A 16,865-nucleotide genomic window follows, 5' to 3' on the forward strand; every position below is an offset into this window, starting at 1 on the left:
CAAAGCGCTGTTTCAAAAAGAAAAATTCAACTACTTTTTAAGCTTGACAAAGATGCTCATTAACAGGCCCGCGTTGTTTCTTTAAATACTGGTATCTTTTGACATATCTCAAAGGTTATACAATTATTTTGGCATCCACACTCTTCCCACAATTAGGTATTATGCAGTCTTTACAATAGAGCTATTTGTCTCCATTTTAAATGTTTCCCACAGCTAGAAATTTATCTACAGCATTAAAAAAAAGCATGCTGCACAGAAGGCCAAATATACGTTTTGCATGTATACTAATCTGATATTATACTGCACATCATGATGTATATCACCTGTCTCCAGGGCCTGCTGTAAACGAAATTATACTTGCTAAACTCTGTAATTACTATAAGGTACAGAGTTCTCATTTTATGATAATTCTTTAAAGCATACTCTCTAATCATCATCTTCTGTCCTCTGTGACAACAGTTCATGAGCCACCACACAGGATTTCTTACTCTTCGTATCTTCTTTGAACAAAAGGACAAGGCTTCTTATACTTATGAGGCTTAATAAACTTGCAAGCTCAACTGTCAGTCATTAGCATGTTAAAAACATTCTGATTTTTTCCTCCTATTCACCTGATAAAATAATCAGGGGCATCAAAGCCATCTAAGTTTAGTGTTAGTTTGCTATAAATATTTCTCTGTTGAACTAATCACAAAACGCTGAGCACTAGACGCCGTACTAGCAAAACACGAGCCCAGGACTGGAAGAGAAGGACAGAGCTGATGCATTGCATTAGCCACGTGAGGATGCAGTGCAGAATCTAACTCCCCAAGGCCATCCATGTGCTTCTCCTGCTGGAAGCAGCAGCAACGCAAGAGAAAAGAGCCCACTGACAGCACAGAATGAGGCCTTCTGAAAAGAGCTCCTTGTAATTTAAGGCACAACAAGGATTTTTAAGGTACTCCACCAGGAGGGACTTTGCTGGTTTTAAATTGGAGCCTGATAAAATTAGGGATTACATAACATGATGTCCTAAAGGTTAGGAGTCTGGACCCAATGACCCAGGAGGTTCTTTCCATATCCGTGCACTTAAGAAGTGCCCGCTGTAAGAAATACTAACAAGCTACTTATGTTTATAAATACCTCAAATAATTAATACTACAGCCCAGCACGTTATCCCTCATTACACACAATAAAAGAAAATCAGATTACAGTCTCAGAAACTTGCTACACTCAGTACAAAAGATTAAAATAAACAAAACAAACAGTACTTGGCCGGAAAAGCATAGAAGATGAAAAACAATGTCCATTAAGGCAGGATTTAAGTTATCTTTTAAACCAAAATATCTCCCAGGCTTGTTGAATATTATCATTCAGACGTTTGAAACCCAAAGGGTGAAAGTGATTTGTGAATACAGGTGAGACAGATCAGACCGGACACTGCAGGAGCCACACTGCTTGGAGCTCACCGAGCGCTACAAGCCACCTCTGCTTCCCAAAGGGAAGGAGGATAATGTGCAATTTCGGGGTCTTTTGATTAATAAGAAGTGCCATTAAAAGTACAAAAAAAACGCACTTACAAACCTCCCTCTCTTGCTCTGGTTTCAGCTGCATACAAAAGGAGAGCAGCTGCAGCTCAGTGCCCTGCGAAGGATCCCTTGCAGCTTTGGTAAGGTGCAGCTAGAGAAGTTTCCTAGACACTATCCCCGTGGCAGCCGGCTGGTGACAGAAGATGCTCACAGCACAAGCTCACGCGTTTAAAAGACAAATCACACCAGGGCTAGCAGTGCGCTTAAACTCCCAGTTTCCCCCCAGTTCACCGCGGGGGGAAGGGAGGAGGAGGAGCAGCAGCCCGCTCCCTGGAGAGAAGGTAGACCAACCAAAACGGCGGAGTGCGTGCCAGCGCGGGTGGGGACGGGGGGGACTCTCCGCCGCGAGAGAGCAAGGGGCGCACATCTTCCTTCTCGTCGCGACGAGATGGGGGGGGGGGGGGGAAGGTCGGGTCACCAAACCGCGCGGCGGCCGCGGCGCCCAAAAAACCCCACTTAACCGCGGCGCGACGAGGGGCAGCGCTCCGCGCCCGGCCGCCAGCTTCCCCGCCCGGCCGCCCCGCGGCCACCTCCAGCCTCCCGCCCTACCTGCGCCTCAACCGACCGCTCGCCGCGGCGAGGCGAGGCCAGCCGGGCCGCCCCGGCCTGCCAGGGCTCCCGCAGGGCTGCGCACGCCGCGGCGAGATTTCCTACGAAACCGGGTAAAGGTCACCGTCGTGGTCGTGGCCCCGACCCCCGGCGGCAGCGGCGGCACCCCGGCGCGAAAAATACCTGCGCGGCCGCTGACAGGGCGCCGCCTCCTCCCCGCTGCGCCGCCGCCGCGGGCTCCCCTCACGCACCGGGCTCGCGGGGGGAGGGGGGGGGGAAGGGGAGCGGGGGCGTTGCCCAACGGCCCCCGCCTCGCGCATGCGCACCCACCGCTCCCGGCCACCTCCATCTTTCCACGTCGCCAGCGCCGGCCCGCTCCGGCGGGGGGGAAAGGGGGGAGGGGGGCGGGGCGAGCGGCTTGGCCACGCCCCCTCCCCGGCACCGCCGCGGGGCACGCCGGGAAGTGTAGTGCCGCGGCGCGTCCCGCTCTGTGAGGATTAATTTCTTCTGGGGAATTTTTTTTGGGGGAAAGAGGGGGTTTTAACACGGAAAAAGGGTGCCCGGCGTCGCAACTGGAGCCTCGCCGCAGCGCTCAGAGCCGGGCTGCGGCTCCCTGTGTCGCCGGGCGCCCGGGCGGGAAGCTCCCGCGCTGGTGGCGCAGTCGGGCCCGAGCCGGACGGTCGGGGCCCGGTTTCGTTTTCCGTAGCGGGAGGGGTTAGAACAGGCCCGATGAAAAGCAGGTGGTACAAGGGAAACGGGATGTATCAGCGACGATCGTGCACCGCTTTCAATCATTTCCTCCGCTCCTGCTAACGCCCGGTTTCCATTTCGGGAGTATTTTATCGCGCCAGCAACATCTGTCAGTCGATGAGGGGGCTGACGCCTCCGCGGTGTAACTAATCCTGGGCGTAGTCCCGCTGTCACAGCACCCGGCGTGGCATCTATGAGCCACGCACGCACCTGTAAGCAGAGGAGGCGAGCAAATATGGCCTATGCAAACAGCAGCTGTGCCAGGGCTGGGTGTAAGCGCCTCGTATACCTCGCCGGCTCCTCACAAGCAAGAAGGTTGGCCGTAGGGTTTGTGCTTTTTGTGTTCGTGCAGTGCCCGATTGCTCTGACCGCCACCGTGACTGAAGCGGCGCGTGGCAAATCAGTGAGGCGTGTCCATGAAAGACGTAGGACTGCAAGCACAGAAAAGTACAAGGGAATTAAAACCCAGTCCTCATAGTGACTCAAGGTACGTGTATTGCTACATCGACACGCAAAATATACCTCTTCACAACATTTCAGGTAATTTATGCTTCAGGTAAGACCGTGAAGGAAAAGGGAGATAAGGGGATATGAGCTAAAAAACTTTTCTAAAAATAAGAGAATCACTGCAGCAAACGTGGTCTTCTAGAGCATTTCAATTAAACTTTTGCAGTCGGATTCACGGAGAAGCAAAAGTAATGACAGTCTGCAAAAATCAAAATATGATTTAGTTAGTTAGTCCAGCACGTTCTAATAATCAGAAAACTCCAAGAGGAAGGTTCTCTCTTTATTCATGTATTAGGCAGTTTAATGAAACAGAATTAGTTTGTCTTAAAGGCAGATTTAGTTAATCTAAGTGTAAATTAAATTTCTCTTCATTTCCTTTACCTGCAGCATCTGCAAAGATTCTTTTGGCAGTAACCTCCTGAATGGTACAGAAATCAGGAGAGAAGGACTTCAAGAGTTGAATCACAGTACCCAAGGACTCCCAGAAGGCTGAAGCATGATTGCTACATTTGGATAATAATACCATATTGTACTATTGTCATTAGATTGACTTTGTGGCGAGAATGTAATTATGTGCCCTATAAAACATACCTGAACAAAGATCATTTTGCAGTGACTTCATTGTTTGTTTAGACATCCTCAGAGGCTGATCATGTTCCATTTAAAGTGCCAAAATTTCCTTTGGTTGTAGAATCAAGCCCATAGAAAATATTTAACTAGCAACATAAAGTCTTATGAACTTTTTACGAAAAAGTTTGCACATATTTGAAGTATTTTAAAAGGTGTATTTCTATTAAGTTTATAATAAGCCCTTGGCATCCAACTACCTGTGCAAACCAATACAAGGTCAGTACCATGTTGCATTTAGAGCTTCCCATAAATGAAAAATGTTTGACTTGCATATTGGTTTTCTGATTCTTCCTCTATAGTATTTAAATTAGCCAAAGTAGCTTTAGCATTGGAAATCTTAGGACTAGGTTTGCAAAAGTACTTTGGTGCCTAAAGATGCCTACTCTGTAATTTTCTAAAGGTCTTCAGTACAAATGAAGCTACTACCTTGCTCTACTTAATTCTGGTAGATGTTCATTTAAACCTTTAGGTGTCTAAATCCTTTCTGGATAAATCTAGCTTCTGGTGAATAAAAAACATAAAGTAGTTCTCTCACTTAAAGAAATCCATATTTCTATTGTCTTTAGATATTTTGTTCTCTCGTGTGGGAATTTCCTTTGGTTTTCTTCTGCTCATTTTCTTAAGCATGAATCTGTTCGGTTCTGTGCATCCCAGCAGAAGATCTCCTGCACCCCTGCACAGGCTCAGGCAGCAGAAGCAGGCACTTGCTTCTTTCATCTCTTTTTTAAATTATTTTTTGCCTATCTGTTCACAGCAGAGGTACTGGAACAGAATAGAAGCAACACAAATCTCCTGCCAGGAGTTCAAGGGAAGTGCCTTATTCAGGAAAGTTTTATGATGTAGATAACTCACGTTAATGTTTAACTGCAGCTAGTGAAAGTAATGAAACACCACTCCGGAAAGCACAGACAGTGTAATTTTACAACCAAAACGACATATTTGCATGATATGGCTGTTTTGCTTTTTGCAGTCATTTCAGTAGGTCTGGTGTTTAAACATAGTACTGGTACGCAGCCAGAAAAGTCTAGTTCAGACTGCAATGCGATCTACTGTACAATTTCTTTCCCATGTTACTGATGCGTTTGCTTGAATAATAATATTCTAAATGACTCTAATTATATACAGTTTATAAATCGACCGCATACATTTGCTTCATTTCTGAAGGACTGAAAATAGGTTATATGAAGCCAGCAAAGGCCATTTTGGAGCGCAGAGATAGCAACAATTTGCTCATGTTCCTTCTGGAAGCTTACTGGAGAAGTGAGCCCACCGCAGCTGGCAGGCTGTCCGCCTGTCACCCATTCCCAGCTAGCCATCACCATCCACTAATGTTGTTACACCATCCAAAGAACCCAAGTACTAAGACAGAAGTCTTCTTGCCACGTGTGTGGAGCAAGCAACAGCAAGCAACCAGTGTTTTCAGCCAGGTGTTTCGCCTCAGAATGTCATTTCAGCAGGGAGGGGAAAAAAAGCATTCCCAAATTAGGGAACAAGACATCTCAGGATAGAGCCCCTTACTGCAAAACATTAAAGCCCAAGCACAGCTCTTGCTCTACCCTTTATGTCATGTCCATGTCTGTTAGAGGTGAGTATCTTATTTCAAAGATTTGGCCTGTTTATGAAATGCCCAGACACTTCAAAACAACGGTTAAGGTTACCTGATCCAGGACAGGAAGCACAGCTGAAGGGACAATTTTTTCAGTAGTGCTTAAAGCATAAGAAAACACGTTTATGCTCAGCTGTACGACTGCGATCAAACTTCATTTCTGTTCCCGTTCAAAAGACGGTCTGGCTTAGCCCTCCCTTCTCAGCCTGCGACCCCAACTCTGCAGGGGGACTTTCTCAGCCTTTTTACTCCTCGTTCATTACAAAGAATAAAGATTTCAGACCCTTAAACGTTCTTGGCTTTCAGACTGAGAGCATGAACTTTGAAACTAGTGTTAGGAAAGGAATTTATTGTTTGGGAAGGGGCAGGGAGTTGACTGGTTTAAGAAAACCCCATCTGTCCCAGGGAAGATTGCATCCACCTTCTACCGGTTGAAGTTTTCTGGTGAACAGTGTGATCCATTGCAACAATCTTGGGTGAAACATCCAAAAATAGGGAGGATACAAACAACAGGAAAACAGTGCAACTTCTTTCCCTCCCTCCCCTTTCCAACCCACTCTTCTCTACTATACAACACCGGTGAGAAGCTACAAGAACACACAGTTAGTTTGTTGATCTTTTATTGCATGAATTATAGCATGTGGGCATGCTCAGAATAACAAAAACAGGTTTTATTATCACAAACAGTACAGCTTTCTTCTAGACTGGTGAAGTATCTGTGATATACTGATCAGATGGGGGCTGATGATGATGCAAAAGATGGTACTGCAAACAGTAGTGCAAGATTCAGTTCCTAATAGACTGAGCCATGAAGGGAGAGAAAGGAGTGTTAGGCAATATCTTACAAGAAGTTGTCTGTAATTCAACTCATTACAAGAGTAACAGAGAAACAATGGTCCAATATCCAACTGTAAACATTGCCGACCAATTCACATAAGACCTGGAAAAAAAAAACAACCCGCTAATGGCTATGGGCAGGAAACAATAAAACACCTCGCCAGAGGCACTAGACAGGCATCAAGCCAAACATTAAGAATATTTCTCCAGAAGGAGAAAACATGCTTGCAAGAATGGGGCTGGACCTCAGCGACAGTTCAAGGACTGCAAGGTGTCTCTTGTCACTCTAGTGGGCAACATTTTAGCATGTAAAGGGACTGTGAATGAACTGAAACATTTATCAACCTATCTTGTTATGAGTTTCATCATAATTACCCTCTAGATGCTATCCATGAAACGCCTATATACAGAGAGAGAGAGAGAGAGAGAGAGAGAGAGAGAGAGGAGTATACCCATAGGACTTCTGAGAAAGCGATAAATCCTTAAAGGCAATCCAAAATTGTTGGAATGTTTTTAAAATTGTTGGAATGTTTTTTTTTTTTAATATTTTAAAGAACTCTCCAGTTTGGTGGAGGGGAAAAAACAGGGATTATCACTTCTATTTCCTAGTATGCAGAAAGGCATCTAAAAACGCTTCAAGATTACACTATCAAACTGAGATGCAAGTTAGCGCCAGACTATTTCTTCCCAAGATGAGGCAAAGCTGGATTTGCCAAGTTCCCTTTCTTTATCACCAAGTATCACAAAAACAAATAACTTTATGACCTCCCTCCTTGTGCCTTGGGCCCATCTACAGGTTTTCAAAGCTGTCCATTTACTACTCTAGATTTTTATTATTCAGAAGCCTAAAAACAACTATATGAAGCAACTTACTTTTAAATAAAATCCCGGTTTATTATAATTCAAGTTATACAAGCATGTTAACAAGATTTCAGCTATTTTTTATGACACAGAACTGCACCATTTTAAACCACTGCAACAGAATACAAAGCAACCATTTTCCTGTATCATGCCCTTGCGCCTCCTCTTCAGAGGAGAAAGGCACAATGTTTCAAGGACAAAACGATGAACGGAAGTTTTAGATCAAGACTTTCTGCTCGTAGCAAGCTAAGTGAATTCTGCATATAGCCTAACCCCACAGATTTCACGTGGATCATCTATATTCTTCACAATTTGACCATAATACTTATGTTGACATAATACAATTTACAGTTCTTTAGCAAGGGCAGGAACAGCTACAGTTCTTAAGATGAAAGCCTGAAGTACTGCACTAGCAGTCAGTGAAACTAAGAAGCAACACATCTACCTTCTCAAGCTAAATTTATTAATAAATTATTTAACCTAAACTCTAATCATGCCAATCAGGTTACAGAAGAAAAGTAGTTCCAGTGAGGAAAACAAAGAACAATTTCAGATAGTTTTCAAACAGTTTAAATAAGAAAACTACTAGCTACCATTTTAGTGGCAGAAGAGACCCTCTCCTGTAAGCGATAAGGGTTTCCATTCAGCTGAAATGTGCAAAGAAAGTCTCAAAGTGAGAGAAATATCACAAGTTCATATTGGACACATGGGGATAAAATCCTTATGAATAAATTCCTTTAATCTGTTTTCTTGTCAGAAACTTCTGTGTCTCTCTTTGCAGCAATTCCATTTGCAAACCCATTGCTTTCAAACTGCAAATACAAGACAGCATCATTAATGGGATGTCAAAGAAAGGACTTCACATCCAGAAAGATAACATTCAGTTGGTGAGGAAAATGCCTTTTATAGATCACTGGCCTTGATTCTAAAAGAAATTTGCAGCAAGGATCAAAGTGGCGGTGGGTTTTTTTTTTTTGGATTTACACATAATTCTTACTTCAGGAGAAGGGGGGAAACGAAGACAGAGACAATACATGCAAATCTCCGAAAACAAAACGCATTTTGTTACAAGAGGTACATAGTAACAGCACAATTTAAATGCTTTACACATTTTCCCCCATTAGTAGCAGCAGGGCTAGCAGAAGAGGTTGGGGGGGGGGGAGGGGGGTTGTTTTGTTTTGTTTTTTTGAATTCTGCTTCAGGCAACTGCTATGATTTATTGGTTACCCAACTTCTCACTCCTCTGAAAGAGCAGTCATCAGCTAATTTTACACATATATGTCTTAGCACTGCATCTGTTTTCTGAAGCAGCTTAGCTTCTCTCTCCAAGACCTCCCAGGAGCTGTCCTGGAGGAACTGCTCTTCCCAGTCATATCACTACTGGTAACCCTCTCTTTCATGAGAAAAGAGCCACAAAAATTTCCATTAAAAAACACCCAACTATCTACACCTTCGCAGCGCACAGCCTGAACTATTGTTGGGTCCGTTATCTGGGGTTTGCTAGGTTAGCTAAATGCATTAATCTTACTTTATAAATTCCAGACTCATCCTCCTGATCTCTTTTTGTGGCTGAAGGTGCCTGTGGATTTCCAGCGCCAACTCCTTGACCTTGCTTTGTGGCTGTTGTTTCTTGCACAGCTTTCTTGGGCCACACACGTTTAATGAAAGGTGCAATAACAGGATAGATATACGGTTCAAGGAATTTCTTATAGACCCAGAGGAGAACCGGAATGACAATACAAGGAATGCACACCATGGCTTGCTCTTGTTCTACAACAAAGCTGTTGAAGAAAATAAATAAAAAGAAAAAGAAAAGGAAAGAAAAAACATTTAGGATAACAGATTTTGCATGCTACGAGCTAAGAAAACAAAGCCTTAAGTAATGAATACGGATTTCACTTGATATTTAAACATAACCAACTCTTTAATACTACATTGTTAACACGTCAGAAATGCTGACATGCTTCCCTGAGAACAGCTTTATGCTCCCATGCCATAAAGTCCTCAGGGCAGCATTCTTGAGATTTTATTAACTTTCTCCAAGTACAGCTTGCTATTAATTCATCCCCCATACAGCTGGAACTGAGAAAACAACATTCAGAAAATAGATGGCTTTTTGCTTTAACCACACACTAATTTTTAAACAGCAGCTGCTTCCTTGCCCCTGCACTGGATTTGGAAACACTTGATCCTACACAGATCCAGTTCAACCGGCTAAACCTCAGAAAAGGAGCTCATCCCTCTCTCCCAAAACCAGAAAATCATCTTCCCGAAATAGCAGCCCGACATCTGCCATCAGAGAAGCAGAGACAGCATCAGTGCAGTGGCAGAAAGGTGGAGAAGGGAGAAGAAAGAGCGCTGCAGGGCCAGAATTGTCCCTTTCAGTGGTGATGAGCTATTTGACGTGCTCTGCTGTACTGTGTAACTTTGCCCTTCACATTCCTCCTTTCTAGGCTCGTGACATCTGAATTATTACATAAAGGAGCAAAATGAAATCTTTCCAGGATCCCTCCATGGAGACTGAAGAGGCAGATGTGTATCCTTCATTTAGGATCATCATTTAACTTTACTCAAGCTATCCTAGAGACTTGCAGCCCCAATGGAACAGCAAAATATCAAATTCTGACTACTTCAAACATACTTTTGGCTATTTCAGATGTAAAGTTACAGGAATCAACAGTCCCTGAAGTCAGGGAGAAATCTTAATCTGGGAAAACATGAATGAGACAACCCATTAAAGCCATTTCAAAAGATGATTCAATGCACTCTCTCAGCCAAAACTTCCCAGATACCAACTTTTCAACAAGATGTTGAGCATTCATTCATTAGCTAAAGAAACGCTCCTGAAAAGAACATTATAGACTGTCAGTCTGAGATAAGAGCAAGCGTTTTTTGCAGACCACTTCATACCAAGATTCCAGATTGAAAAATAAGTTGTAATTCAGCCAGGAACTGATGCAAGCCACTGCAAGCAGCATAACAAGAGCCTTAACATATTTAAATATCGTTCTTAAATTTTTCTCTATGATCAGGTGATATTTTTGTTTCTTGGTTAACAGGCAATTAATTTTTAAGGGGGGCGGGGGGGGGGGGGAAGCAAGCCTGAAAAGGCAAACGGTCACGTTTGAAGAGCAAGCTTACTTCTTTGTGACACAAGCTTTTGTTTCTTTCTGTAAACCATCGTATTTTAGGGTCCGCAGAGGGAAGAGGCATGACATTGCAAATTCAGGCGCGTTGGTCTTTGTTTGCCACGTTCAACGCGCCGTCATCAGTTAACTATTATAACGGAACAGAGCGCGGGGGGGGGGGGGGGGCTATACAGACAAAAGGGCTTTTTTTTTTTTTTCTTCACAAAGGGTGAACCAGTCCAGAAGGGCCAGGAGCGCACGTAACAAGCGCCGAGTCCGTTTTGCTGCAGGACAACGCTCAGGCTAGATTAACGCCCGGGAGTCGAGTTAACCTTCCTGCTGTGTGGAAAAATGAGATACCACCGCCGCCGCCGTTAGCGGCACCTCCCCCCGCCCCCCAGTTCGTTTTGACACCAAAGCCGGAGAGCGAAGACTTTTAGCACCAAGAAAGCTCCGCGCTCCAGCGGGTGATGAGTTCAAACGCGCCCCGGCCCCGGCCCCGGCCTGGCCTCGCCTCACCTCAGGCGGCGGCGGCTCCGCGCCGGCAGCGACGCAGCCCCGTCAGCGGCGGCGGCTCCAGCCCTCACAGCCGCACCGGAAGCGGCTCTCGCGCTTCCGGCCGACGCGCGCGGCAGCGTCACCAGGGCGGCGACCTCAGCGCCAATCGGAAAAGGCGGTGGGCGCATCACGTGGCTCAAGCCCCGCCCTCCCCGTCCCCCTCCCTCCGCCATGACGGGAGGGGCCCGGCGCCCCGCCACCCCCGTTATGGCCCGGGCGGAAGCGGCCTCCCCCGGCGGAGAGTCGGGGCGGGTGTCCCGGGCTCTCCTTTCAGAAAGGACTCATCGTCTTACGTGAAGCTGCTACTAGTAGCGTTTTGTCCATGAACCCTGCTTCTTGCCTCGCGGAATTACTTAAATTGAGCGCTGCATGCTTTCCTCCTCACCGACTTTCACAGAAAAGGCGTTTTCGGGTTGACGAGGCGGGCGCAAAGTCCTTTTCGAGCAGCTCTTGTAACACCTTGCACCGCAAACTCTAATGTGACTCTTCCCAAGAGCAAACTGGAGACCTTCTTGGGATACAAAGAGGAGAGGGAATTGCTTCCAGGTGTCCCCCAAAGCAACAAGCCAATACTTAAAAATTAAGTTGAGGAGACTTATTATTTAAAATTTACAGCAGAAGCCTTAAAAAAAGCAGAGAAGAGGCACACACAATACATCTCAACTTTTTTGTTTTATTTATGTACATCTGTTGCATCAGATTTACTCCCGAGCCATGAGCTTTTGCTTCTTCAGCTTCTTTTGGGATATCTGAAAAATAAAAAGCAACAGTAAAAGTCTGCACTTACAAAAAACATCTTACAAAACAAATTTCAGAACATACCACATTGCTTAAAGGTTGCTACAGCTATGTACGGAAAAGCATACCTACATATTAGTGACATTCATCAAATTAAAATACATCAACTGAATGATCTAAACAAGTCATCGTCTTTCAACACTAAGGTCCCTACAAAGAGATTATTCTTTGTTTTCACCTACGTTTTGCAGCATGAAGTGGGAATGCCATAACTACTCCGGGGTGGGGGGAGGGGGAACGAATACTCTTTATGCTGTATTGGAGTAACTACACATACAGTTGTCCTGAAGAGAAAACCAGGAATTGTTCCACATGCAGAGAAGCACTAAACTCACAGCCTGAGAAGTACAGCAAGCCATCTCTGCAGTATAAATCGCTCACAAGAACGTTCTCAAATTCTCAAATGTTGTATTTACATTAACATTGAGGTTGCTCAGAAATACATATTTTTTTTCATGAGCATTCCAAAGGTGTCCTAAGATAGTCATCATAGCAACCCCGTTGTCTGAAAAACGTAAAGTATTACAATTCAGGTTTCTTGACAATGGTATTTTAAGAAACGAGAGAAAAAACACTAAGAATATGACACTTCTACCTTTTTCTTTTGAGCAACTTCTTCTTCCGGTTTGGGAACAATCTGCTCTTTCTCAGTGAGGATCATCTCAATATGGCAGGGGGAGCTCATGTAGGGGTTGATCCTACCATGAGCTCTGTAGGTACGCCTGCGCATTTTGGGAGCCTTGTTGACCTGGATGTGCTCTATTACCAGAGAATCCACATCAAGACCCTAGGGAAAAAAACGCAGACAACTTGTGACTTTTTTTCTGTAAATAATCTCTGTAGCAAAAACAGGAACAAACACCACCCTACACATGTCATTGCTGGCAAATATCTTGATAGTTTAACTTGACAATATCACATTTATTAAGCAGAAGCACCAAGTAAAGCCAGGAAAAAAAAAAAGACTCTACAGAATATCTTTCTAGATGTCACAATGAATTTTAAATCACGCTGATGGCTCAGAAGAAAGATTTTGTTTCATAGTTACTCCAAAGGTGTCCTAAGATAGTCATCACTGCCATCAGTTGCCAAATTTAAATAATGAGTATACTACAAAGATGTAAATTAACCAAGCGCATACAGAAGATTTTGCTTCATTTTCTACATTTTAAGAGATTCCGCACAGACTTACTCTAAACAGTTGATAACAGAACGTATGAACTAGCTATCAATTAAAAATTATCCATCACATCTTATCTTGAAGAATGCAGGCAACATCATCTAAACAAAGAGCAAACCAAAGCCGCAGACATTGAATACACAATTCAGAGCTTCATCTACAAAGCAGGCCCTATCTGGCCTTTGACTTTTGAGCCACTGAGTTCAGGACTACTGACAAAGAGAACTACGTGAACAGTCTGCACGTAATAACCCCTTGTTAACCTACCTTCAGCTCAGCATTGCTCTCTGCATTTTTGAGCATGTGCAGTAAGAACTCTGCACTTTTCTTGGGCCAGCGTCCCTGTGTCCAGCCCCACTGCTTGGCCTGGAGGAAAAAGAGAGTTCTGTTTTTATCCTGGCTACAACATAACTGCTACGTGCCCTTTCACTAAGATTGCTCAGAAAACAAGTTTCTTTTCACGTTTAATCCAAAGGTGTCCTAAGAAAGTCATCACAGCAACCCAAATCAACAATTCAACTTCTCACACAATGCTATGAGTATTCCTTTTTAGCTGACATACCAAAATAATGCGTTTAACTATCATCTAATGCCTTTCACACAAGACTGCAAACTGTCATGCAGCAATGTTTCAGTTCATTCTTGCTATATAGGAACTAGACTCTCCTCTCCAGCTTATGTTTTAATGCGACACTTTCACCAACACTGAGAGAATATGCCCAACAATCTCAACTCCGTCTTTTCTCTCTTCTTTAACAGATCATACCCAAGCATCCTCCCCCCGTTTTCATCTCAAACCTCACCTGGGCACATCTACCAACTCCGCCATTGTAGCGACGGAAGGGAACACACTGCTTCTTTAGGGTCACATCCTTCAAGTACTTGGTGGCCTTCCGGATATGCATGCCCTTGATAGCTTGGGCAGTTTCACGAGTGTTCTAACAAAACAAAGCACAGGAAAAGTTTCTCTCAACACTTCTTTCCAAGTAACAACGTAAGCAACAGCACTTGTCCCTCTTTCCCCAAAAAAGTCTTTTTTTTCTCCCCATCTACCTCTATAACCCTAGCATGATTGCCATCACTACTGATTTTGTTATTCTGACATGTTTTTGCTGTTGTTTTAACAAATGGCTAGGTCTTTCCGGGCAGCAAAATTAAACCCATGTACTTTTAAAATTTATTTACACTTATGGCTGGTCCTTTTATCCACTAATCCAAAAACCCAGAGCCTGAAGGATAAATTTCCGCTAAATGTCACATATAGCCCCTCACAGTACATAACAAGAAAATGAAAACAAACAAGCTACGCTGATTTAAAATCCATGTGAGACAATGATGAAGGGGAGAAAGGAAATGGTTTGGAAAGAAAAATCAGATGTAAGCTATCACTGCTTAGGACAGTATGCTAAATGCAAAAATCAAAGGGCAATTTTAAACATGCTTGAATACAGCAAGAAGGCAAACCAAAATAAATTATATAGCCCTTTACAGAAAAATACGTGCTCGGAACCCAGCTTCGTTTGTGCAATTAACTCCAAAGTGTCCTAAATGCACTGCTACAACTAAGTGCTTTCCAGAGAAATATATTCACTCATACGCAGTCCTCCTGCTGAAGACAAGAAGTCTTCTGTGCCACGCTACTTGACCAGCAGTATGGTCAGATTAGCAGGACGATCTTTCCAAACAACTAAAAACAAATAATAAGGCAGATGGAACAAATCACTAATCTGATGCTAGGAGAATTCCTACTGCTGTCTTCATTGCAATTAACTGTGTTTCCCTATGGTATTTTATTATCTATATTTGACAGCAAGTTTTTTGTGACACGCCACCTCGTTTTTATTCTTGAGAGTAAAAGCCGTACAAGTAGCTTAAACGAGCATAAGCCGTATTCTATGCTACCATACTCCGATAACTATCTCATGACACAGAAAAGAAAAAACACCGTTCCTTTTACAAACTCAATTTGCTTTTCCTATTATGCACAAGCTGCATACCTTGAAATGGACTCGCAGGTTGGATCCCCTTGACTTGCATGCTGTGGACAGAAAACACAGATTTTTTTAAAGGAGAACCTCAACGGTTTCGGTAAGGTCCCACACGAACACGCGGGGAAAACAACTCACATTTCGTGGGGTTCTCCGGATCCAGAGAGTAGCGGACCATTTTCGCAGCTCAGCTGTGGAAAAGCGGCAAGAAAAAAAAAAAAAAACAAAAGCGTATTAAGCGCCTAACGCGCATATTCAAAGCCGCGATTATGTCACTGCGGGCGGCTAAGGGAAGGAGCTGCTCAGAAGCTCATTTCTTTTCACGATTAAATCCAAAGGTGTCCTAAGAGAGTCATCACCGCAGCCACGGCCGCTCCTCGGGGCCTGCTTCCACCTCAGAGCCCCGACAGCGACAGGCAACCTCCCCCCGCCGCCGCCGACATCTCCGTCCCTGCCCGTCCTCCCCCACGCCAGCCCCACAAATACCGATGGCGGCCGGCGGGGCGGCCCAGCCTCTCGGCCCCTCGCCGCCTCCCCGGGGCGCCCTCGGCGGGATGGGGCCGCGGAAAGCCGGATCGGGGTCGCCCCCGGATCCGCCATGGCGCCCTCACCTCAGGGCCGCGGCGGGGTAAGAGGGAGCGCAAGGGCTGCCGGGAGGCGGCGTGAGGCCGCTGGGTCTCGCGAGACGAGACGAGACGAGGCGAGGCGGGGCGAGACTTCGCGGGGGGAGGGGTGGGGGCTGAGGGGCGTCACCGCCGCCGCGGCGGGAAGGCGGCTGCCGCGGTCACGGCCGGGCGCGGGTGGGGGGCGAGCGAGCCCGGGAGGCGTAAAAATAAAACGTGTGTGTGTATGTGTGCGTAAGTATATACGCGTGTGTGTCTGCGTGACGGGGGGGGGGCGGCAGGCTCGTCTCTGTACGGTGTGGCCCCCTCTTCCCCCCCCCCCCCCCGAGCCCGAGGCGTGGCCCCTCAAAATGGCGCCGGGCTGAGGGGCGCCGAGCCCGCTCCTGAGGAGAAGCGCCCGCACCTGCGACCGGGGCGGGGAGGGAGCACCGCCGGCAGGCGGGCTGCGGGAGTTGGGTGGTTACGGCTGTCTGTATCCTTGTTTCACCGCTCCTTCCTTGAGCTTTCTCCCTCGCTTTGGCAGCTGCTTTAGGGGAAAGAGGGTCACCTTCGCATCTTTGGGGGCTTGGCGAGTTACGAGGGGGCCTGCTCCTCTCTGCGCAGTGTTTTTGGAGGAAAGCGCAGGGAGCAGCCTGCTCTGCCAGGTAGGTTATTCCAGTGGCTGGAGAAGGTTTTCTGCCCCCCTGTTCCTTCTCCACCGGGTGACAGCGCCTGCCCTGTACTTCAAGAGTTGCTCTGTGCAAGCCTTCACAAAGTCTAAGACTTCACCAGGGCACTGTAGGTATTATACGTGCAGGTCACCTGTACAGCACTTGGCTAGAGGTAGCCCCAGTAGCGGTAACTCTCTGAAAGTGCCTGAACTGTCCTAGTGCTCTGGACCAGGCGAGTTGTGTTGCAGCTTTGCTTGGAGCCTGTGGCCTGGCAGCCAGAGAGGAAAGCAAGCCTCATGATGGTGAACAGTATCTTAACCCGTAGCTTCCAGAATTGCAGATTGCTCCACCTGTTTCTGAAAGGACGTTCTCCTGCCTCTGTTATTGCTTGATGCCTGTGTGCCTGTGCTGCCATCTCCATCCTCCCTTTGCCTACTCTTGCTGCTTGGTATCCCCCTGACCTGTAACTGCACAGTGGGAGGCTTTAGTAGGTATGCTTTGCCTTTCACATAAGGAATATTTAACCTAACGAGATAGCTACAGTAGGGTTCCCAGGTTTAGCTTGCTTGGATGCCACCGTTAGCTTTGTGTAGGGGCTGCTCCAGTGACTGCTCTGAGATCTAAGACCTAGG

The 16,865-nt window shown here is 45.8% G+C and overlaps 3 protein-coding genes and 4 non-coding genes across 10 annotated transcripts in view; all 7 read right to left on the reverse strand.

The window, feature by feature from the left end:
• Positions 1-2,422, reverse strand: part of LOC104138494 (dymeclin) — a 231,246-nt gene extending 228,824 nt beyond the window's left edge. For 2 of the 3 annotated variants that reach the window (XM_068924734.1, XM_068924731.1), the window contains exon 1: positions 2,301-2,422. The gene's annotated coding sequence lies outside the window, so the exon portion shown is untranslated. Of the gene's footprint in view, positions 1-2,117; positions 2,220-2,300 lie in introns of those variants that run through there. The other variant, XM_068924732.1, reaches the window with a different exon arrangement.
• Positions 2,423-6,213: 3,791 nt separating this feature from the next.
• LOC138064189 (UPF0729 protein C18orf32 homolog) lies at positions 6,214-11,062 on the reverse strand. Its single transcript, XM_068925759.1, has 3 exons — positions 10,956-11,062; positions 8,837-9,089; positions 6,214-8,120 (listed from the first exon to the last, which is right to left on the reverse strand). Exons 2-3 carry the CDS (start codon positions 9,062-9,064, stop codon positions 8,046-8,048), a joined length of 303 nt encoding a protein of 100 aa, XP_068781860.1. The 5' UTR covers positions 9,065-9,089; positions 10,956-11,062; the 3' UTR covers positions 6,214-8,045.
• A 591-nt stretch (positions 11,063-11,653) lies between these two features.
• LOC138064043 (large ribosomal subunit protein uL22) lies at positions 11,654-15,619 on the reverse strand. 2 transcript variants are annotated; one of them, XM_068924736.1, is made up of 7 exons: positions 15,572-15,619; positions 15,099-15,151; positions 14,970-15,010; positions 13,776-13,910; positions 13,240-13,338; positions 12,388-12,579; positions 11,654-11,743 (listed from the first exon to the last, which is right to left on the reverse strand). In XM_068924736.1, exons 2-7 carry the CDS (start codon positions 15,136-15,138, stop codon positions 11,696-11,698), a joined length of 555 nt encoding a protein of 184 aa, XP_068780837.1. In that variant the 5' UTR covers positions 15,139-15,151; positions 15,572-15,619; the 3' UTR covers positions 11,654-11,695. The 2 variants fall into 2 exon arrangements, with proteins under 2 accessions (XP_068780837.1, XP_068780840.1); XM_068924739.1 differs by having other exon boundaries at positions 15,447-15,589.
• On the reverse strand, positions 12,221-12,288 carry LOC138064362 (small nucleolar RNA SNORD58). The gene has a single exon (XR_011137608.1). It is a non-coding gene; the product is annotated as a small nucleolar RNA SNORD58 (small nucleolar RNA).
• On the reverse strand, positions 12,807-12,873 carry LOC138064349 (small nucleolar RNA SNORD58). The gene has a single exon (XR_011137595.1). It is a non-coding gene; the product is annotated as a small nucleolar RNA SNORD58 (small nucleolar RNA).
• On the reverse strand, positions 13,407-13,473 carry LOC138064361 (small nucleolar RNA SNORD58). The gene has a single exon (XR_011137607.1). It is a non-coding gene; the product is annotated as a small nucleolar RNA SNORD58 (small nucleolar RNA).
• On the reverse strand, positions 15,258-15,324 carry LOC138064350 (small nucleolar RNA SNORD58). The gene has a single exon (XR_011137596.1). It is a non-coding gene; the product is annotated as a small nucleolar RNA SNORD58 (small nucleolar RNA).
• Positions 15,620-16,865: the final 1,246 nt, after the last annotated feature.

The sequence above is a fragment of the Struthio camelus genome, chromosome W, assembly GCF_040807025.1.
Source record: "Struthio camelus isolate bStrCam1 chromosome W, bStrCam1.hap1, whole genome shotgun sequence".
Taxonomy (NCBI): domain Eukaryota; kingdom Metazoa; phylum Chordata; class Aves; order Struthioniformes; family Struthionidae; genus Struthio; species Struthio camelus.